This window comes from Maniola hyperantus, chromosome Z, assembly GCF_902806685.2.
Source record: "Maniola hyperantus chromosome Z, iAphHyp1.2, whole genome shotgun sequence".
Classification (NCBI taxonomy): Eukaryota; Metazoa; Arthropoda; class Insecta; order Lepidoptera; family Nymphalidae; genus Maniola; species Maniola hyperantus.
This window is the reverse complement of record NC_048564.1, coordinates 11,408,194-11,431,563: the sequence shown is the minus strand read 5'-3', so window position 1 is coordinate 11,431,563 and position 23,370 is coordinate 11,408,194. Positions and strand designations below refer to the sequence as shown.

Genomic DNA, 23,370 nt, shown 5'->3' with positions numbered 1-23,370 from the left:
CTCACGATAGTTTAAACGCTAAAATAGGCACCTATTGTTTAATTTATGTAGTTTCTTTGGCTCATTTCATACTAGCTGATGCCCACGACTTCGTTCGCGTGGATTTAGTCCACAAGGAACTCTTTGATTTCCGGGATTAAAAGTACCTATCGTTTGACTCTCCAGGTCTTTAACTAAGTATAACCATGCAAAAACATGGCCCAACGAAGAAATGGATTACTGTTGCTTCATTGCGCCGTGATTAACGTACAAACCAAGACACCAACAAACAAACACACATTCACATTTATAACATTTTGCCTTAGGGCCCCGCCTCGATTTCGCCCGGGTCAAACAATTAATTATCTACGTTATTGATACATAATATCTTGTGACCTATAACTATCTGGAAAATGGAAAAACAAGGTATGATTTTTCAAATAAGTGTAGTGGTCCCTTATGATCCCAGATGCATAAAATCACAAAATTTGCACTCTTTATTTATTTTAATAATAATAATTAGTAGGTACAAATAGTATACATTATTGTGAGGTATTTCAAAGTTCTGTTAAAAAGTTAAACCTACTTACTAAAGAGCCTCGATAGCTCAACGGTTACAGGAGCGGACTGAAAACCGAAAGGTCGCCGGTTCAAATCCCACCCGTTGCACTATTATCGTACCTACTCCTAACACAAGCTTTACGCTTAATTGGAGGGGAAAGGGGAATATTAGTCAGTAATTAACTGGGCTAATATTCTTAAAAAAAAAACTATATGCCTACTCGTAGATTAATATTTCGTAGCATTTTGTAGCACGTCGTAGCACCTCTGTTTCATTTCGAGTATCGTAGCCGGTAGCGCGTGCAAATTTCGAAACCGCTCCACTCTCATGGTATTTAAAAATTTACAGTGTATAACATAATAATTATGATTAATAGGTTAATCTATTTATTCAAACAAAAGGGCATAATATTGACAAAGTTATTTAAAGTTAGTTTTGTGATTGCCCGCGCTTACCTCTCGCATTACTTTTCGCGTGCCAAAGATATTATAAAACTCCAGATAGGCAAAGCATTCGTATTATAAAAAGTGAAGATAATTTTGTACGCTTGCGTGTGTGACATGTATGCGCAACAAAGCAGAGACTACATAGACACTAGGACAGTCTTTAACTCTTTACGCATCTTTGGGTAAAGCGACCCCTTCAAGAATGATTGGCACCTGATTATAGAAGTTTTTGGCGCGTGGTTGTATAAAGACAATTGAAGATTATCTTAATGATAAAAGAGCGTGGGTTTGACCTGCAGCTTGTTCCAGCAACGCACAAGACGGCAAATACTATTTTATACATGGCATAATCTTGTACCTATATCAAATATTTTAAAAGAGCAACCGCCGAGTTTTTTGCTGGTTCTTCTCGGTAGGAAAGGCATTCCGAACCAGTGGTAGATGCATCCGACTATTCGAAAGTACTTGTAAAAGTTTATTGAATAAAAATGATTTTTATTTTATTTTATTTTATTTTATTTAAAGAATAATAATAGCAACCGCGCTCTGGTGGCTGATTCTGAAGGATTCTTTCATTGATAAAAATAATTTTTGTGTTCGTTCGTTCGTTATCTATGCGTTTATGCATCTTTCATTCGATTGAGTTAAATTTCAGATTCAAAATTTTATTGTTATCGGCACTTGGTTGGTTTCTGACTGAGGTTAATATTTTTTTAATAAAAAAACCTACTTCAATTGAAATGCTTTTTTTATTAAAAACTATAAATCAACAAGTATAAAGCTGTGATTGTTGATACAAAATATTCTTAAAAATGCGAGATTATTTGACTCATGTAGGCATTATGGACTAAGAAGCTAGCGCGTGCTACTTTGACGTAAGATTTTTTACACCTTTATTACAGAATCCTTGGTGCGCGAATCTGACTCTCACTTGACCAGTTTTTTTTAATTTACACTTTTATTACCTGTTATCTCCCAAAGCCACCATGATCAAATCAAACATCCAAACAAACGTTCCTCCCAGTATTGAGGACAATACGTAAATAAACTTTCAGCTTTTATAAAATAACGAAGGTCTAGTACGCGCTGGCTCTCACTTTAATATGTAAATTCGCAAGCAGCTTATTCGCAATACAACTTGAATTAACGTGCAACACGTCCTTAAGTGTTCGCGAATTACTACCCATGTTATGAAAGGCTACTTTTTTATACTGCAGAATTCGCGGGCGAAAAACAAATGCGCGGAATTCATAGACGCGATATTTTGTGATTCGTTGATTACGTCGGTTTTTTCAACTTGAACTCTTTGTGTGTGCTGCAAATAAATTTTTGGACGTTCTTTAGCGACGATATGGCGGCACACAATCCTGAAGAACCTATCAGCCGCGAAATAATTTTAGTGGATGGAGATGACAGTTAGTAAGTACTTACGACTTGTTTGTTGATCTCCATCTATAAATTGAACTTTATTTTTTATTATTGCATAATGTTCGCGATGCATTGAATGTTGTGTTGCGAAAAATCTGTACCCAACTTTTACTTCTATTGCTCTAGAGTCACTTTCACTATTATAAGTTTAAAATTATTGCCTTATTTTGTGCATTTAAATGTGAAAATGATATAAAACAATAAAACACTCTCTCATCTTTCTATCTGCTACTTACGTACATGCTAAATTAGTTAAATACTCTTACATCTCACTGATCATATTTAACAAGAGAAATTATTTTATATTATATACTAGGCTTCATAATATTGAGCAAAGTGTTAATGTATCCTTACAATCTAGTTATTTCGGAGCTTACATTTGTTTCTTTTTTTTTATACGAGTGAGCGTGGTACACAAAGCGCTGCGAGTAATAGGTTGAATGGGATTCCCCTGTACTCTTGGTGGTGCCCACTCGACGATAGTACTCGGAGGAATCACCGCAGTCGCATGCCAGGCGGCTTTCTGAACCACTACTCTCCAATTGATACTTCGGGACTACGATCAAACTCTCGGTGGATTTCGTCGGAGGACAATGACTGTGGCTCCTGCCGTATACAGGGTAGTGATGCGGCGTCCCGTTCTGCCGGTGAGGGAGCTTCTCCTGAGTGTGGTGTTGGCAATCATGATGGTTTTGTGCGCTGCGCCCGCTGTGGCTTCGTCCATGACTTTTTGATCGGTTTTGGTGCTTAGCGCTCGTATCTAAATAACCATAGCCGAAACCGTAGCCTCCTATGGCTTTCGTTGCCAAATTATCCCATGATTTAGGTTTTACGTGCTGGTGGGAACTTTGATATTGAATTTTTGGAGACGATTTTGCTTCTGAGCGATCATTGTCCCAAAACAGAGTATCGCTACTTAGTGACGTACTATAACTAGAAGCTGAGTTATCACACGGTATAGTTGCGTTACTGGTAGCATATGATTGCAGACTGCATTGGCTTGTTTGGGTGGATTCGGTCGTCAAGTAACGATATCGACTTGAACAGTGACCCGTGTTACAAACTTTCTTTGGGTGATTGTGTGCACATGTATCAGGTTTTTGAGTTGATTTGTCGACTTGCTGGCTTTTATCTTTTCTTTTGTGTTCCTTAGAACACTCTTTCTTTCGTCGAACTTTCTTTCTAGAATTAGGCACACAATGTGGATCACAACAAGGGCTAGCAAGGTCATAGGCCTCCAGACTGTTCGCGTCCTGGTTGTTATAGGCTGGCATACAAGGCGCGCATCCATGACTATGACTGCTTCTGTGTGTTTTCGTGTGCTTCCCGTTAGCAGGCTTGTACGCCTCAGAGGCGCGATGGCATTCTCCTGAGGTCTTGACCACATAATGATGGCATTCGCGTCTGTTCCGCGGTGACCCTACGGTTATTACGAAACCCCCTGTTCGTAAGTTTGGTTGAATGATACAGGCACCATATCTTGGGTCTAAATACTGATACATGAACACGTTAGTTTGAGGCGGTTTAGCAGCGGTGACGTTCTCACTGGACAGCGTAGGCCGACAGTAAGCGCTATTAATACTATCAGTAATATTATTTTCCTCACTATCTGAAATAATATCGGATGGAGAAGATTTCTTCTTTTGTGAAGGTAAGCTGTGCGTTTTCCAATTTGTGTCAAAAACTTGTCTTTCTCGAATGCTTAGTTGTTCGAGTTCGCGCATTTTGGACTGCAGAGTACGTTGGATATTGATATACTTGAGGTGGAGTTCCACTTTACGAACACAGTCTTCGAAGATGACTACTATTCGCATCCGTGAGTCGCAAGCGTTGATGGCAGCGACGATGGTAGCGTGGTCTGCGCGTTCCACGTCCGTTCCGTTGATGGAGAGGATCACGTCTCCCTCTCGCATGCCCGCCGCAGCCGCGGGGCCCTCAGCTTCCACGTGGTCCACGTATGTTATCACCTCGATCTCCTGTTCCTAAGAACATACATCATTATATTATACATTTATTTTAGTTCTACTAGATCAATGATGATATTATTTATTCCAAGTAAAGTATAAAAGATTGCTTGTGCTTTTTATCAATGTAGAACACGGTAGGTGTGCTTATTCCGTTAAATTAAATAAAAAATTGGCTTTTTCTATTGATTGAATGTTGTCCTATTAGATATTACTATAATTATTACGTACTAGCTGAACCGCCCCGGCTTCGCTCGGGTGGAGTTTAGAAAATTGAGGGGGAGGTTGAAATAAATTTTTCTCTCCGTAAGAACCATCCTCGTACTTCAAGGAATATTATAAAAAAGGATTAGCGAAATCGGTTCAGCTGTTCTCGAGATTTGCGATGAGCAACACATTTGGCGATTCATTTTTATATTATAGAAGATTATATCAAATATGAGATCGTTTCTTGTTTTACAAGCTAGAATATGGAATGCCCTTCCGGCACCAGTTTTCCCTTCCACTTTTAATATTACGCGGCAGGTCGAGATGGCAATTGGGGAGGGAACACCCTGCACACCCGCACAGCCCCGCGCTAACGCGGTACGAGCGAGCCCGTGTGACGTGCGGGTGTGCGGGGCGTCCCCCGCCTCATACCCGGATTGCTATCTCAACCTGTCGCGGACTATAGGTACCTTCAAGTCACGAGATAATGGGCATATTCTAGGCAAGCACGCTGCATCTTACGCTGAATCATCACTTGCCATTAGTTCTGATAGCCAAGCGCTCGTTTTTAGGGTTCCGTACCTCAAAAGGAAAAACGGAACCCTTATAGGATTACTTTGTTGTCTGTCTGTCTGTCTATCTATCTGTCTGTCTGTACGTCTGTCTGTTAAGAAACCTACAGGGTACTTCCCGTTGACCTAGAATCATGAAATTTTGCAAGTAGGTAGATCTTATAGCTGACATTTGTGGAAAAATCTGAAAACCGTGAATTTAGGGTTAGATCACACAAAAAAAATTAAATTGTGGTCATGAATTAATAATTAGTATTTTCAATTTTCTAAGTAAGATAACTTATTTAGAAAATTGAAAATACTAATTATCAAGCGGGGTATCATATGAAAGGTCTTTACCTGTGCATTTTTAATCAGAGTTTTATTTATTTTTATGTATCATAGTTTTTTAATTATCCTGCAAAATGTCGAAAAAATACGACTGTAGTACGGAACCCTCATTGCGCGAGCCTGACTCGCACTTGGCCGTTTTTTTTTTTAATTTAAATAAGGTCGGACCGGGAAACGCTTATAGTCGCAATGCTGTTTCTAATACTTCACATTCTCACATGCATTTTTAATTTAAATAATCAATGCAGCTATTGTAAAGCAATACCTTTTTGTAGTGTATGCCGTAGCTTTGGAGTGTGAATCCGTAGCTGCCATTTTTCTTTTCAACTATAATTGTGCGCCTTCTGCAGTCCTCCTCGGATTTCCCCCCAGCACGTTCCGACTTTATTGACTCCCGTATCTGAAATATGGTCACTTTTTATCATGAACAATATAGCTATAGGACCGCTAGATACTCCACCTTTCCGTCACTAACCAAAACTATAAATAAGTACTTACTTGTTTTTAGTACATGAATATGAGTTTTAATAATTATATGCAAGCACATGTAGTTATCAGTACCCTTATTATAAATGCGAAAGTGTGTTTGTTTGTCCTTCAATCATGTCGCAACGGTGCATCGGATTGACGTGATTTAGCATGGGTATAGATAAAGACCTGGCGAGTGACATAGGCTACTTTTTATCACGGGAAATCAAAGAGTTCCCACGGGATTTAAAAAATCTAAATCCACGCGTACGAAGTCGCGGGCATCAGCTGGTATTAAATAAATATTAGTACTTAATATGTAAAACCACATACATTAATTCATACACAAAAATAGATGTGGTTTATATAGCTCGTTTGTAGGTTCAGCATGTCAACAGTTTAGTGAGTTTTTCACATATTATTGAAATTGAAATAGATAGTATTTATTTGCATAATGTGTGTTACAAAAGATGATAATTATTATAAAAGTTCGACATATTTAACGATTGAACTATGTTCAATTAATCACGCCTCTATGTAGATAAATCAGTCTTTAAATCTATTTTTTACAAAGAACCTCGCACTTCGCATTGAACGGATCGATAAAATTTGTATATAGGTACAAAATACATTATCTAAGGTAGATTTATTGAGAATGAATGTTATTTTATTGAGACGTGCATAGGAAATCAGCGAAATAAAAACCACTACTAGGTAGGGATGTAAAATGGTATTGAGATATTGATGTTACTGTAAATATCACTTTAATTTATACTTACAGAGTTATCGAGAGAGTCCTCTTTGGAATCGGTGCTTAGATGTTTTTTACCGTTGCTCATGCTGCTCGGGCATCTTTCGTTAAGCTTGGGAGAACTCATCGTCAGCCTAACCCGCCGTGTAGCACCCACCTGACATTTGTATTACAACTTCACTTGGATTCCCCATCGACTGATGCTAAATTTCCAAAATTGTACTTTAAGGCACGATAATAAGACTTTCTTTTAAACAAATCCTGCCATCTTTCAGTGCGGCAAATCATTAAGCCAGCCACGCATGCGTCTATTCTGGGCATGCGGTGTGAGATTATTTTTGAAAGCCTTTGTTCAAGCTTGCTGAATTTATCAGAACTAACTTATTCCTTGAGAAAATCCGGTAAGCGGTTCAAGTATGTACCTATCTTCACGAGAGTACGTAATATTTTTCCTGTTTGCTGGAGACCATCATTCAATTCATTCAAGCCCTAGAAAGTTTCTTGAAAAAAAACGTGACAAAGTAGTTTATTGACTCTCTTAGTGGCAGAGAGTTTGGCGTTTTTTAGGGGTCTGCCGTAAAACAAGAACCCTTATAGTTTCGTTCCCCCTACCTTATACCTCGATTGCGATCTCAACTGTCGCGGCCTATTGATGGTGTGGATTCTAAAGTAGGTGCTATTATAGTTCGTATCTAACTTTTTCCAATCTTTTGCAGATTACTTTGCAATTGAACATTTGGATACTAATTGAGTAGATAGGTAATTTTAAATTAAGACCAACAAGTAAATATACAAATACCAACTTTATTCAATAAATATGTAGGTACAATGTAGATAGCCTAATCTAAAGAAAGTTAAATAGCGTCTAATCTTTTGTTATCACAACAGGCACTCTGTGGGTGTGCGTTCCACTTAAGCTATTAAAAATTACATTTTAAACTGTTAAAAAAAAGCGAATGTTTGTTGTAGTAAAAATATGCTTGTAATAATAAACATTTCATATGATATCTTAAGGGGAATGAACTAATGTGTTGACTTTAGCATAACTAACAACGGACATGTTTGGTATTGGGACAGGTATGGTTGAGAAGTTCTTATTGAGGGTTAGAAGGGGTGGTAAGGCTATGGAGTTGACTCCCGCCTCTGAAGGGATGATGGCAGCACCCTTTATTATTTCCACGGGAGTTTTGTTCGCCTCACGTTTTGATTTATCACTTTGGATGTTTGAATCTGGGTCATTGGGGTTCCCTGAAAAAAAATTCATACTATAATATAACATAATATAATAAACATAGCTACTTAAGTAAAAGCCTATGTCACTCTCCAGGGCTTTATCTATAGGTACCCATGCAAAAACTCAAGTCAATCCGTTGCACAGTTGTGACGTGATTGAAGAACAAACCAACAAACAAACACATTTTCGCATTTATAATAAGGCTACTGATTGATTCTTGTCTGGCTGGTGGGAGTCTACGGCCGTGGCTAGCTACCACTCTACCAGCAAAGCCGTGCCTCCAGCGGTTTAGCGTTCCGGTACGATGCCGTGTAGAAACCGATATGAAGTATGGGTTTAATACAACTGCCATAGCCCATACCCTTACCAAGTTAGCTCGCTTTCATCTTAGACTGCATTATCACTTAACAACAGGTGAGATCGCTGTTAAGGGCTAACTTGTAATGGAATAAACCAAACCTTGAAGGTGGGGTGCGGCCACCAGTCGCTGAAGCGTGGTCCATGGTATGGAGTCGTTGGACACGGGAGCCACGCCTACAACTTTTTCTGCTGTTACATTAGTCATCAACGGAGCTGGTATTTTACTTAGATCAATGGCTGATCCGTTGTTATGATAAATTGTAAGCGTTTCTTGATGACCACTGTCGAACAAACATTGCGTTATTTCAACCTACCCTACTCCTATCACATCTATTTATCAGTTCAAAGTGAATCTATACTAATATTATAAAGAGGTAATGTCGTTAAGTTTGTTTGTAGGGGGTAATCTCTGGAACTACTGAACCGATTTTGAAAATTCTTTCACCAGTAGAAAGCTACATTATTCCTGAGTGACATAGGCTATATTATATACACGCGGGTGAAGCCGCGGGGATCAGCTAGTCATTTATACAAAGAAGGCGCCTTCAAGGCAAGAGTTGATCTTCTACAGTTAGTTTCTGCCTCGTATAACTTACTTAAGTAGGTACCTACCCTTAAGGCAAGAGTGAATGTTCTAGTATATAGTAGGTAGGTATATATTATCAGTTAATTTAAGCTAAGTAAGTAAGTAAAGTGTTTCTTGCCACGTATAACTTAAGTACCTTCAAGGCAAGGATGAATAGGTATCTTCTAGGCAAGCAAGCTTCAGCTTAACCCCATCGTTGGTTTCCATAAGGCAAGATTGTCGTCTAGCCCAAGCATCACTACCCATATTATAAACTAGCTTATGCTCGCGACTTCGTCCGCGTGGACTACACAAATTTCAAACCCCTATTTCACCCCCTTAGTGGTTGAATTTTCAAAAATCCTTTCTTAGCGGATGCTTACGTCATAATAGCTACCTGCATGCTAAATTTCAGCCCGATCCGTCCAGAAGTTTGAGCTGTGCGTTGATAGATCAGTCAGTCAGTCAAGCCTTTTATATATTTAGAAGAAGAAGATGTGAAAGTGTGTTTGTTTGTTGGTATGTTGGTTTATTGGTTTGTTGGTTTGTCCTTCAATCACGTCGCAACGGAGTAACGGATTGACGTGATTTTTGCATAGTTATAGTAAAAAACCTGGAGAGTGATCGATATAAATGACAAGAAATGCCCAGGCGAACAAAAATCTTCACGGTTTTGGAATCAGCGCCACCTCTTAGATACTAATGAACGACTCGTTTGAAATCCAGACGTCACTGAGGTTGCATTGGTGCTAAAGCACCACTGAATCGGTGCCATTTTGTTAGTTCAATAGCCCTGTCCATACGAAGTAATATATAAGTCAATGGGAACAACAAACTTACTTGTTTGAATCTGAAGTTTCATTGGTTCTATTTGTAAGAATCCCAACTTGGTATACCGTAGCACGCACGACAAACCTGTGTAGGTAAACGGAAGATTACAACATAACTTCAAAGGGTCTAAAGTGTATACTATTTTATTTTTATGATTATACTAGCTATAAGAAGACAAATAATAGTACTGATGATTACTGATATGATACCACAAAAACGCGCAAATAATCATAAAAAATCATATAATTTTGTAAAAGTTTACGATACATTGCAAATAAAACATCTGACTGACGCTAGAGGTCAACGAACGTTGTGTTAGTAGGCCACTCGGAGTCAATGCCTAGTCGTAGGCGGGGCATTGACCAGAGTTTTGTACACTATACATTGCGGGTTTGAAGTTGCTATACATTGCCCGTTTCTTAGCTGACACCTATGTCCTAGAAAGAACACACCTTTCAAATTTCAAGATGGTAAACTTTATAGTTCCTGAGATTTCGTGATTAGTCAGTCAGTCAGTCAGTCTCGTTCTCGGAGTTTTTGATATAGCATACTAATAAATATATGTAGTACCTAACTAGCGACAGAAAAATAATTTCACTAGATTTCATCATTTATTAACTCGGGTTAGTTTTGAACTTTATCTTGTTAAGCAAATAAAATTTCAAATCATGTGCTTAGCTGTTAGGTTAGTGCTTAGGTAGAATTGTTAAGGCGTTGTACAAAGAATTTATGATGAACTACTTTATGAATATAAAAGGTAGGTACTTACATGTCTTTCGGACCGGTTAGATTTGCCACGGTGTCGTCGTTTTCTTTGCAGAGCCCATTTGCGAAATAACATGTTATTAATAAAGATATCTAAAAATAAAACGTAAAAGTTAGTGTATATTCAAATGACATTAATGATTTTCTCTTGATTAATGAATATCTCCTTTTCCGTTAAAAATAACTTCCTTACCTGAATATTAAACATAACTGTTAATAAGCCTTTAAGGCGGTTCAAATTCTACAGAACAATCTCGGCGGTCTTCGCAATAAACGAGTGGCTAGAATACTGCACTCGAATGATTCGCAAAGGAAATCGACAGCTATTTTATATATAGTTTTACTTTTGTTTAGCGACTATACGACATTTTGTTAATTTAAATAATAATTAGAACGTCTTATCCACACATCCATAGTCCATACTCTAATATTATAGAAGCGATAAGTACTTGTTTGTTACTTTTCACGATTGAAAAAAAGGTTGGATTTGACTCGCTCCGGCAATGCACGGGGCTGCCATGGCTTGTATAGTATGGTATAATAACATTGTAAATTGAAAAATTAAAAAGAGCAACCGCCGAGTTTCTTGCTGGTTCTTCTCGGTAGGAACAGCATTCCGAACCAGTGGTAAATTAAAACTATCTGACTATTCTAAAGCGCTTGTAAAAGTCTACTTGAATAAAAATATATTCTATTCTATTCTATAAACGACTTTAACCGCAGCATTTCATGCTGTAGGCGGATATTATTATCCCAAAAATCAGAGTTTACACGGGATTTTTAAGAATCAAAATCCACGTGGGTGAAGTTGGATGGAAAATATAAGAGGCGTGTCAGACATACATTCATCGTAAAGAGATTTTTTAGTTTGTTGTGGACTTCTTTTCAGATCAGGACGCGTTTTTGATCATCGTAGCTAGTTTAAGGTTTACTTAATTAATTATTGAAATCTTTTTATACTTACTTTTTACTTGTTTAAATTACGGCACTTAACCAAATAGCCGAAGAAAGTTTGCACTTGTTCTGTTTTAAATTTTAAAAATATAGTTGTGGATGCCACCTGTACAGCATTAAATGATATAAAACAGCTAATAAAGTAGAGTATAATGTAATTATAATCATAATAAGTATCATGATTGTAAGTAGAATATTTAATCACACGAATTGTATTTTATTTGATAATCTTTTAGGGTGGTAGAATATTTGCTTTAGGGTGGTCATACTATACCTAAAATTAATGAAAATTTGATGCGATAAGGAATTCTTAGCGCACAAAAAATATTAAAAAATTAAACAATCATAATCATTGCAATAACTAAGTTTTCAAGAATAAATAGGATTACTTTAGTTTAATTACATTATATAATTTGTTACTCGATTCATTTTGAGTCTGTATCATTTGTCACAACATAATACAGAGTATGCAAAGTAACAAAAATAAAAAGATTTAATTTGAGGGTAGTTATTAAAGAGTGAATGAGTGAGCGATTATACAAAACCAGTTTATGGTCAAACAGTTACTCGGTGTTACAGTCTAAATCGAATTTCCGCCACTTTGCGATTGGCCTAGACAATTTTAAGAATTACCAATAGCGCTGCGCAAGAGCGGCCAAAAGCCAAATATTCGGCTGCTGCCTAACAAATTTCTGGCTTATCTGTGTAATGCCCAAATGTGTGTCCTAGCATAAACTCAATTTTATTCATTCGGATTTGTACGCTGTCGATTGTATTCGTAACGATTAGCGACTCTGAGTGCGGCTGTAAGACAATGATATGACCCACATGCTAGGGTAAGAAACAAATTTTTTCCGACTCCTTTCTCAAATAAGTATTTCAGGTTTGTAACCCATTTCTACGAGCGGCCCTTTTGAAATTCGCCATCTTAATTTTTATTACTTATTTGTTGTTATATCGGCAAAAGAAATGACACGCGGACAGACAGACTGGCAGGCAGCTCAGTGACATTGATAGGGCTCCGTTTTACCATTTGGGACGGAACCCTAGAAATGAATTAATGACATAATTTCAACTTTATTTATGCCTAAGTCGATGCCTAATTGATAAAATGTTGGTATGATTAAATTTCTGCTTTGGACATACGGACCAATCGATCCATTGGATCAACTTTGTTGGGTTCCTACAGTCGAAGGTTTGATTTTTGACTGACTAAGTAGGATTGCCTAGGCAAATCACGATGCACCGACATTTCCACTTTTGACTATGACTCCTATATGAAACAGTAGATATTAGTGGGAACGAGATTGCTGATGTCCTGTGATGATGCTTTCACTGTGACGTTTCCAAATAAAATATAGATAATTTTACTCTATCTCACTCCTCCAATTGTATCTTATCTGGTGAGCATAGCCATTCTTCAGTTTGCATTGACGGCAGGTACTTACGGTGTGTGTTAATATAATCTAAGAAAAGTTTCCGGAAAAATGTTTCATAAGGTCATAAATTATGCCGGTGTCATCTGCTTGGTAAGTAATTTAACTTCTTAGTAGACTTGGATCTTCTATATTTGACTGGCTTTTGCGCTATTATTTAAAATACCATAGCATTCCCGAGTTCTTGTCCTAGATGGAATCCATCTTTAAGCCAAATATTCAACCAGACATACTTTTGGATTTACGATATCAACTAACTGAGAAACTGGTTGTTTTTAGAGGTCGGTTAAAAAAAGATGAATCTCTATATAAAAATGAATCGCTGAATGTGTTGCTAAGCGCATATCTCGAGAACGGCTGAATCGATTTTGCTAATTCTTTTTTATAATATTCCTTGAAGTACGAGGATGGTTCTTACGAAGAGAAAAATTTAAAAATTGCCTGAAAAAGTCTAAAAACAACACTTTTCTATATTCCCATACAAAAGATTCGTAGAGGGGTTCCGGGAAGGTATGAAGGAACAATTATTGAGTGAGCTAGTTTATAATAATATTGTTATTGTTCACAACATTATTATAAATTCATTCAATGCCGTTATTTTCTTACAGACCATAATGGGTTAAGTTTACATGCGCTCCTTTACCTATTGTTTTTCCATTAGTACATGAGCACTAATCTCGCTAAATATGTGCTAATAAAGTTAGGCCTTGTTATTTCGATTTTGCCAATGAAATAAAATTATATTTTTTAAAGTAAAAATCAACCCGCCATTTTGTATTGCATTCTTACTTTGTGTACCTGCTAATAAAGTTAGATAGAACCCGTTATTTCGATTCTCTTGATGTTTGTAATGTAAAATGTACCTAAATTTGTTCGAGTCTAATATGGGTAGTAAAGTATGAATTTTACTACCCATAAATTGCGAAAGTGAGTTTGTTTGCTGGTTTGTCCTGCAATCACGATGCAACAGAGCTACGGATCCGCGTTTTTTTGCATGGGTATAGGTAGCTAAAGACTTTTTATCCTGGTAAATCAGAGTTGCCATACGATTTACATAAACCTGAATCCACGCGGACGAAGTAGTCGCAGGCATTAGTTAGTTATATAAGTATAATGTGAAAGGGCCACATCTACTTTCATTCTTAGATATTTTAACGACCAAATTCTTGTATTTGAACATAATACTTATTCTACTTTTCCTATTCTCATTAGTTCTTCGGGAATGGTTCTAACGATTTGAATGGTATTTAGATAAGTAAGTAGTGTTTTGTTTTCCAAGTAAATTTAGATAAGTTACATTTCTGGATTCCCTCGACCATTCAGCGATAATAATCAAATCAAAAGATTCATTTTTGTCCTTACCATGAAAGAAAAACTATTGATTTATACTCTTTTCATTCAGTCGAAATTGAATCAAATATTAATTGTATTATAATACAGAAAGGTTAAAATATTAGCTTTTATTTACAACTATTTTGGCTCGTGTCCGCAACTTTTCACAATGGCCGGTTCAAAATGCCCGATTACCTTTATTTACGTTTTTAATCATAGTATTTATTGTGTTAACTTTAATTGTTAGGTATGTACACGGTATTAAGTGAATATTAGCTAGGCAGGTGTATATAAAAGAAAAATCAAAAATAAAGTATTTTTGTGTGGATTCCTTGATATTTTTTTGATGGATTTAATCAAGGGAAGTATCACTACCTAGGTCTGGTATGGATATGGATTATGGATACTTTAAAAACCGGTCAAGTATGAGTTGGAATCGCACACGAAGGGTTCCGTACCACTGTACAAGAAATTACACTTTTTTTTAATTTGCATGACAGTTAATTTTTATTATTTGTTGTTATAGCTGCAATAGACATACACACTCTGTTCTCTCAAATTTCAACTATATTCCTATTACGGATCATGAGATATAGCCCGCTGAAGACATACAGACAGACAGACAGACGAACGGACAGAGGGACGGAAACCGGAGGCTTAACAATAGGGTCCTATTGATACCCTTCGATTACGGAACCCTAAAAAGTTAGTTTTGATTCCGCACGAAGCCGATAAAACTTTAAGTGAACTAGAAATCTGGGACGCAAGCAATGCAATGGTCCGAGCAAATCGAATGTATGTGTGCTATCAGTTTTGTGATACTGATAATAGAGACGCCGCGGACGCTCTGATAACCGATTTATCCCGTTCAAGCGTGTTTCCACGGATCATGACACGACACGACAAAAATACGGTAACGATTCCGCATAAAAGTTGTATAATGCATAAAAATAACTTCTCACGCGCCATTTTTACTTTATGTGTCAAATTTTATATCAACGTTACGATTTTAGTCCTTTTTTAAAAGGTGAACCATACTTTTGACATGACAGTTGACCCATAGAGTTAAAATGGCGCGCGAGAAGTCATTTTGTATGGACTGTAGAAAATTTGATTCGCTATTAAAACATTTTCATTTAATAATATTACTAATTCAATAATAAATGATAAATGCATTTGTGTCTTTTTTCAAATTAACTGTAGGCACACGCTTAACTACATTTATAACAGCTGATGGAGAGTGATGACGTAGCCTACGATGTGGGACGCGTTTGCCTTGAAGATGCCTATTCGCTTTTGTTTTAAGGGCATTTAACAACTAGTCAAATCTGTGACTTATCAAACGTCAAAACGCGTGCTTAGTATGCGAGATTCTATGAAATACTGGAGTGTGACGTCACATCATGATGACGTACTTTTTTAGTTATATCGATAATTATTTAAAATGGTTATTACACTTAAAACTAACAAAAGACGTGGATTTTACGTATTTTAGAAGATCCTCTATTTCATAATCACTGAGAAATTATTTATTTTTGATATAGTCAACTACCAAAATGGAACAAAGTACAGATTTCGAAAGATTATTCCAAACCATAGCCATGCGTATAAGGAATGATAACGCATAACGCACCGTGCGTGTAGATGAAAATATGTCGACGACTTGAGGTTGGAAACTCGCCCAATGTGACGTCTTGCGAGTTGTGGTACGGTAAAACCAATATAGGTAACTACTTGTCATTTCTAAGATGTCTTATCAGAGGCGTCGGCTTTTAGAAATTCCCGTGGGTGCTCATGCTCATTTCATGTCTCATTTGAAATGTCTGGTGAAATGCGAAAAAAAAATGTATACCAACTGACTGACGAATAAATATTCTACATAATCGTGAAAAAATCCTTCTTACTCTGAGAGGAGACCCATGCTCTGTAGTTAGCCGGCGAGCGGTTGATCATGATGATGATGATGATGATGATGATGATGATGATGATAATCTAATTAATTATTATTTCCAGTTGCAAGCAGTGACACAAGTAACTTTCAGCAGTATAGCGATCGCACAGTACTTCTGTGCGGTCGATTTCCTGAATAACAATGGACCATCCGTGTTATTGAAGATAATGTACTATATAAGTAAGTGCTTTTAAGCTAGCCCTCGACGGCAATCTCACCTGGTGGTAAGTGAAGACGCAGTCTAAAATGGAAGTGGGCTAACCTGAAAGTGGTGTAGCAGTTTTTTAAATACCACTCTGGTTTCTACACGGCATCGTCTTGGATTTACATGTAGGAAAGACTTATCACTAAAAATTATATTATATTAAAAATATAGGCCGTCCAAATGGTCATTTATGGGCATTGTGCCCAATACACTGGCACTATTACCTCGCTGAATGACAAGGCTTAACCGTTGAGCGAAATAAGCACCAGCTCTTGGGCCACCAGACCAGACGCGTGGATCAGCTTTTAGGACACGACGTTTATAAAATTTTCGTGTCCGATGATCATGGGCCCAGAGTCTCAAACGTCTGATTTTAATGATCCTTTCCCCATGAGAGAGCTACTGTATCCAGAAGTAATATAGGTTATATGCTTATTTACCAATTTAACTTTAATCTTGAATATTATGAATACTAATTCGTGCAACCGATTTTGCTTTCATCGGCCGTCAAGCTTTAACGGAAACCGAAATGTAACTTTAACCGCCCATCATGCAACTGCTGCACGATTGCGGGAGAATGACAGCTACAATGTCACGATCGCAATCACTTCTGATTGGTTGTAGCTCGCTCACTATTGGCTACAATGAATTGTTGCACACACAAACTCGCACAAATTCAGCCCATCAGAACAATTGAGATAGTAATAATGATTGATGCAGGTTTAAATAAATCTACCTACTGGACCTTAATCAAACTCTTTGTCCCTTAGATCCCGACACTTGTGGGAATACTGTCAATATTGGAAATGCCATTCCGGGTATTCCCAACCAAGCGTTTGTATTGTTTCGGAGTGAGCCTATGACCTCGACGCGCACCTACATAATAAACGTCACCAGCTTGGTCCTGGGTTGTATATGGGCAATGGCCTGTTGCCTGCTGTTAGGTAAGGAATCTATCAACGTCATGACGTCCACTGCTGGACATAGGTCTCTTGTAGGGACTTCCACACGCCACGGTCTTGCGGCGCCTGGATCCAGCGGCTCCCTGCGACTCGTCTGATGTCGTCCCGCGTCCGTCCACCTAGTGGGGGGGTCTTCCAACGCTGCGTCTTCCGGTCCTATACCAATAATAATAATATAGTCCTGACAATCACGAGTGCAACAAAAAATGAATTATCCAATTTGTTGCAGTCGTTTGGAAGTTTTACGCGTACCTACATATATTCCGGTGATTCATTTTTATTTATAAAAATTACTAGCTGCCCTGGCGAACTTCGTTCCACCTAACAGGAGATTCAAATTTTTTAAATTTTTCTCTCCTTAAGAACCATCTTCGTACTTCAAGGAAAATTTATAAAAAAGATTATATGTATAGAATTACTTTGATTTTTGAATTTCTACTAGCTGTTGTCTGCGACTTCCTTCGCGTCCCGCGGGAACTGTCGTTCCCCATGGATTTTACAAAAGAAATCTTTCATACAAACCTTGTCCTGACAATTACAAATACAACGAAAAAGAATTCATTGTTTATTATTATACTAGCTGATGCCCGCGACTTCGTCCGCGTGGAATTAGGTTTTTTAAAAATCCCGTGGGAACTCTTTGATTTTCCAGGATAAAAAGTAGCCTATATCACTCTCCAGGTCTTTATGCAACAATCACGTCAATCTGTAGCACTGTTGCGACGTGATTGAAGGACAAACCAACAAACAAACACTTTCTCATTTATTTATAATAAGGGTACTGATTATATCATTGATGTTGGAATCCCCCTATTATCCAATTTTGGTGCAGTCGTTCGGAAGTTATGCGCGTACATACATACATTTTGGCGATTCATTTTTACTTTTTTGGTGTACAGTGCTACAAAAATAAGTTACTTACAGATTAAATCTACATAGTAGATAATATAATACTCGGGTTTTCAAAAACTTAAAGCCACGCGGATGAAGTCGCGGGGTATCATCTACTAATAAATAAACCGTACAAAATTGTCCTACGCCTGAAAATTTAGTTTTCTGAATGTTTCACTTGTATTGTACCGCACGGAACTGCACACATGCTTTTTTTATTTTCAGCTGGTGGGACTCGCAATCAGTATCCAAGGTCACTACGGTGGCCTTGGATTACAGCAACAGTGAGCATTTGTGCTGTCGACGTGGTGGCCTCGATAACCTTTGCAAACGACAGTTTTCACACTAAGGTAAAGGCTAAATCCAAAAACACTTTTTTAGTTAACGGTAGTCCAACAGTCGCAGAACCGATAGACGCTGGTGCAGACGTGTTCTGGAGTGGAGACCACGTACTAGCAAGCGCAGAGTCGGACGACCTTGAACCTTAAGAAGGTAGCGGGAAGTGGATGGATGAGAAAGGCGGAGCTTCTCTTGGGAAGGCGTATGTCCAGCAGTGGATGTAAACAGGCTGGTTGACTGAATTTTTTTTCGGTCGTTAACTATGGGCCTCATAAGAAAGCTCAGAGTCAATAAGCGGGCGATGGAGAGAGCTACGCTTGGAGTTACTCTACTCTCTCTCTAGTGAGGAGATCCATAGGAGAACCAGAGTAACCGACATAGCTCAACGGGTTGCGGAGCTGGAATGGCAACCTCACACCGGAAACCGTAGTGTTGGAAGACGCTTACAAACTTATTTTTGCAGCTGGAGATAATTTAAGCAACAAAATAAATACACGGTTCCAAGGTTGGTAGGTACAATCCTCGGTGCGCGAGTCCGACTCGCTTCGGTTGGTTTTTTCTCCTGAATAAATTATGCGTAATAAAGAGTAGCGGTGATAGCCTAGTGGTTAAGACGTCAATCTCCTCTACGTGAGTTTGGGAGTTCGACCGCTATTTTTTTGGAGTTATGTTTATTTTGAACATTTAAATATCACTTGCTTTAACGGTGAAGGAAAAGTGAGAATAGTGAGGAAATCTGCATGCCTAAGAGTTCTCCATAATGTTAGCGCCAGCCTGGCAGATTATGGCCTAAACTTTTCACATTCTGTGAGGAAACCCGTGCTCAGTAGTGGGGCGGGGATCGGTTGATCAAGATGATGATGAATAAACATCATTATCTATTGGTTTTCTTTTCAGTCACTGAGCGATATAATAACATACATCGGGGCAACAGCGAGTGGTATCGGCCTGACAACTATTGACACATCCACCACCGCGTGGATTATGGTCCTGGTGTACTCGCGCTGCGTGGTGATGTTCGTCGTAAATGTAGTTCTCATGGTCTTTGTGGCGATGCATGTAGACGAAACAGAGGCCCAAGTGGTAAGAATTATATTTTTTCTTGAGCCTTTAGGTTATATATATCTAATATCTATCAATGGCCTTATTTACGTATTTAGTCGACGTTAGCCCGACTAGTTTCGAAACCATCCGGGGTCCTTTTTCAAGGGAGTCAGTTCGCGCACGCGTCGCGGTTGTGACTGCGAGCTGCGCGTGCCGCTGCCCCAGCTGTAACCCAGTGGTTAAGACTTTGCTGTGGGCCTGCTATACGAGGGGTCGGAGTTTCGATTCCCAGCACGCACCTCTAACTTTCGGAGTTATGTGCGTTTTAAGCAATTAAATATTACTTACTTTTACTGTGAAGGAACACAGTGTGAGGAGACCTGCATACCTAAGAGTTCTCCATATATTTCTCAAAGGTGTGAGAAGTCTGCAATAGCCAGCGTGGTGGACTATTGCCAAACCCTTCTTATTCTGAGAGGGCACCCATGGTTTGTAATGAAGTGGCAATGGTTGATTATGATAATGTCTTACAGGTTGAGACGCCAAGAGAAACGACTTTGACTCCAGTGCCGCCACCGATGCCGCTAATCGAGAATCCAATATATAGCTCAGCCCGCACTGTTTGTGATGAATCCACTATAATTCAAAATGATGAAGACAATACAGAAAAGGTCTGTGAAAATATACCTCGAGCTAACTTGAGCCAGGCCTACCGGAAAATGAAAAAGAAACTGTTCATTCAGACACACGTGGATAAATCTAAACAGAAGCATGAAATCGCTCTGGAATTAGCCAAGTACAGTTTAGAAACTAGGTAAGTTAAAAATGTATAAATCCTACTCACATATCGCAACCCTTTTTTTTAATTTTTAACTCTGGGAAATGCGTTTACGCATCCCCCCTCCTGGAAGCCAGCCAGCTAACCAGCCAGCCAACCAACTGGGACTCGCCGGCCGATAGGCGACTGGAATACCCACAAAACCCAGCGGCACTCCTGCATGTCGCCTGGTGACTGGGTCACGGGAACGCCGAAGCAAACCACCGCGACCCATTCAGCGACATCCGCCGAGGCGGACCCTCCACCGGGGACCCCACTCATGAGGTCCCCACACCGCACGTCCGAGGCGCACCGACCAAGTGCGTGCGCCTCTCGACCCGGGGACGGGCCGACAACTGCACTCCGCGCACGTCGCCCGCGGCCGCGTCCCATCCTCCGCCTCGGAGGTCTCCTGCCTCCTGCTCTTCCCCTCGGACGCCCGAGGCATCCAAAAGGGACCAGCAGCACCCAGGCACACTGGGAGGTTACCTGGCTGGCACCCAGTGGCGTGCAGGTCATAGAGGCATAAATGCACTGCTTACCCCAGTTGTAATAGCTCAATGCATATTTTTCATTATGACCTGCCAGTAAACAGGTTCCTACCTAACTAATGCATACCCTGGCTTCAAACCCTGTGCACGCCACTGCTGGCACCCCACATATCGCACACGGTACTTATAATAAAACTTTAACAATAATTTCGGTACATCTTCAATAATATAAAAATGAATCACTAAATGTGTTGCTCATCGCAAATCTCGAGAACAGTTGAACCGATTTCGTTAATTCTTTTTTTATAATATTCCTTGAAGTACGAGGATGGTTTTTACGGAGAGAAAAATTAAATTCAACCTCCCCTCAATTTTCTAAACTCCACCCGAGCGAAGCCGGGGCTGGTCAGCTAGTTGAATATACTTATTTCGAAATTTTTTATCGGCGAAAACATTATTATCGATAACTCCAAAACTTTATTTATAATTTTTTTTAGTGGCTTTTTTTGACTTCTGGCGGCTATTTTCGTAGTGCATGCACGCCTTACTGCCATCTAATTCTAAAATTAAATTGTAGCTATTTGTTTTAGCCGGCCAAATACGGCGGTTGCGCTACAGCCCTGGTCCTATACGACGACCAAGCCGTTCCGAAAACGTGAGACTGTTCGGCAACCGAACTACACAGCAGGTCGTGCTAGCAACCAAGTTTGTAATAATAATCATCATCATCATCATCATCATGATCAATTCATCGCCGGCTCACTACACGGGTAGCACAAGGGTAGCACGGGTAGCACAGGTCTCCTCTTAGGGTCTTTGCCATAGTCTACCTAGCGAAGTGCGGATTGGCGGATTGATTGGCACACCTTTGAAAACATTATGGAGAACTCTCAGGCATACAGGTTTCCTCACGATGTTTTCTTTCACCGTTAAAGCAAGTGAAAAACAAATAACGTCTAATAAAAGTTAGAAGTGTGTGCCCGGGATCGAGCCTACGTCATATCATAAATCTGTCATATAAAGTAACCTAAAAAGCGATCATGACTCTTACTACTATATACTTACTAAGTATATACTGATATACACGGCTAGTAAAACCAACTGTTGCTCATCATAGATAATATATTGTTGCAGACAGAGAGTACCACCGAAGATGAGAAGAAATATATAAATAGGAGGAGTATCCGGGCCCGTCTCGAATACACTCCTCTTTATAAAAAACCAGTCAAAAAATATATAGGAGAATGCATGGAGCGGGCCATACTATAGATACAGCGCATGCTTGTCATTTTTGTACTAGCCTTTTTCTTTTTTTCTGTCGGTCTTTAATTTGTTAACATTTTCATTTTTATACAGGATGGTCAGGGATGTGACGTCTGAAAGAAAAATTTAAATCTTCTAAACTACAAAACTAGATAGAACTACAAAGTAGATACCCCTTATAGTTATTTATGCAACTTTTGTGTAAAGAGGGGCATTAAAACACGAAAGCCGGCTTATCACACGAGGCGAAGCCGAGTGTGATAATAGTATGACTTGAGTGTTTTAATACCTAATTATCAACAGTTCCATAAATCGCTGTATCGTTGTATCAAATTCAGTACAACATTATAACACTCGTTTGGATGCTTTAATGGTTATTAAGATATTGGGTGTTTTAATGTTGGCAATAAGCTAACTGTTTCAGAGTCTTTTATAGAGGATAAAGCATGGGTGTAGATAAATATACTTAAGGTATTTAAATTCTTTAAGTCATCACATCGCTGGCCACCCTTTTCAATATTAATAAATACTTACACACAACATACAATAGGTACACAATAATTTATCTCTATATATGAAAATGAATCACTGAATATGTTGCTGATCGCTAATCTCGAGAACAGCTGAACCGATTTCGCTTATTCTTTTTTCATAATATTCCTTGAAGTGCGGGGATGGTCCAACGGAGAGAAAAATTCCTGAAAAAGAATCGACTGTTAGGCGGTACGAAGTTCGCCGGGGCAGCTAGTAGTAGCATAAAAATAATTATCTATAATATAAAAATGAATCACCAAATGTGTTGTTGCTCATCGCAAATCTCGAGAACAGCAGAACCGATTTCGCTAATTCTTTTTTCATAATATTCCTTGAAGTACGGGGATGGTCTTTACGGAGAGAAAATTTATTTATAATATAATATAAGAGATAATTTCTCTCCGTAAGAACCATCCTCGTACTTCAAGGAATATTATGAAAAAAGAATTAGCGAAATCGGTTCAGCTGTTCTCGAGATTTGCGATCAGCAACACATTCATCGATTCATTTTATACACGGAACAGAATCCGTGTTTTTATATATAGGGATAATAATTAATATAATAATAAGAGTAGTTATTTACTAGCTTATGTCTGTCTGTTTCTGTCTGTCTGTTATTTGTAATCATTTTCATTTCTGTATATTTTGTTTTCAATTTTAATTAAATACTTCACAATTCATCGTAGGAT

At 38.6% G+C, this 23,370-nt stretch overlaps 3 protein-coding genes across 7 annotated transcripts; 1 reads left to right on the top strand and 2 right to left on the bottom strand.

Annotated features, from left to right (window-relative positions):
- Positions 1 to 1,734: 1,734 nt before the first annotated feature.
- On the bottom strand, positions 1,735 to 6,916 carry ssp6 (short spindle 6). Its single transcript, XM_034983583.2, has 3 exons — positions 6,736 to 6,916; positions 5,754 to 5,888; positions 1,735 to 4,397 (listed from the first exon to the last, which is right to left on the bottom strand). Exons 1-3 carry the CDS (start codon positions 6,832 to 6,834, stop codon positions 2,766 to 2,768), a joined length of 1,866 nt encoding a protein of 621 aa, XP_034839474.1. The 5' UTR covers positions 6,835 to 6,916; the 3' UTR covers positions 1,735 to 2,765.
- Positions 6,917 to 7,491: 575 nt separating this feature from the next.
- On the bottom strand, positions 7,492 to 11,651 carry LOC117995600 (uncharacterized). 3 transcript variants are annotated; one of them, XM_069508579.1, is made up of 5 exons: positions 11,427 to 11,651; positions 10,467 to 10,555; positions 9,707 to 9,781; positions 8,401 to 8,582; positions 7,492 to 7,955 (listed from the first exon to the last, which is right to left on the bottom strand). In XM_069508579.1, coding segments are annotated over exons 2-5 (498 nt in total). In that variant the 5' UTR covers positions 10,469 to 10,555; positions 11,427 to 11,651; the 3' UTR covers positions 7,492 to 7,716. The 3 variants fall into 3 exon arrangements, with proteins under 3 accessions (XP_069364680.1, XP_034839475.1, XP_069364679.1); XM_034983584.2 differs by lacking the exon at positions 11,427 to 11,651 and adding an exon at positions 10,656 to 10,799; XM_069508578.1 differs by lacking the exons at positions 9,707 to 9,781; positions 11,427 to 11,651 and adding an exon at positions 10,656 to 10,799.
- Positions 11,652 to 12,828: 1,177 nt separating this feature from the next.
- LOC138404526 (uncharacterized) lies at positions 12,829 to 23,036 on the top strand. 3 transcript variants are annotated; one of them, XM_069508767.1, is made up of 8 exons: positions 12,829 to 12,945; positions 16,198 to 16,315; positions 17,111 to 17,284; positions 18,419 to 18,543; positions 19,430 to 19,615; positions 20,110 to 20,390; positions 21,475 to 21,572; positions 22,019 to 23,036. In XM_069508767.1, exons 1-8 carry the CDS (start codon positions 12,904 to 12,906, stop codon positions 22,039 to 22,041), a joined length of 1,047 nt encoding a protein of 348 aa, XP_069364868.1. In that variant the 5' UTR covers positions 12,829 to 12,903; the 3' UTR covers positions 22,042 to 23,036. The 3 variants fall into 3 exon arrangements, with proteins under 3 accessions (XP_069364868.1, XP_069364867.1, XP_069364869.1); XM_069508766.1 differs by having other exon boundaries at positions 21,475 to 21,589; XM_069508768.1 differs by lacking the exon at positions 21,475 to 21,572.
- Positions 23,037 to 23,370: the final 334 nt, after the last annotated feature.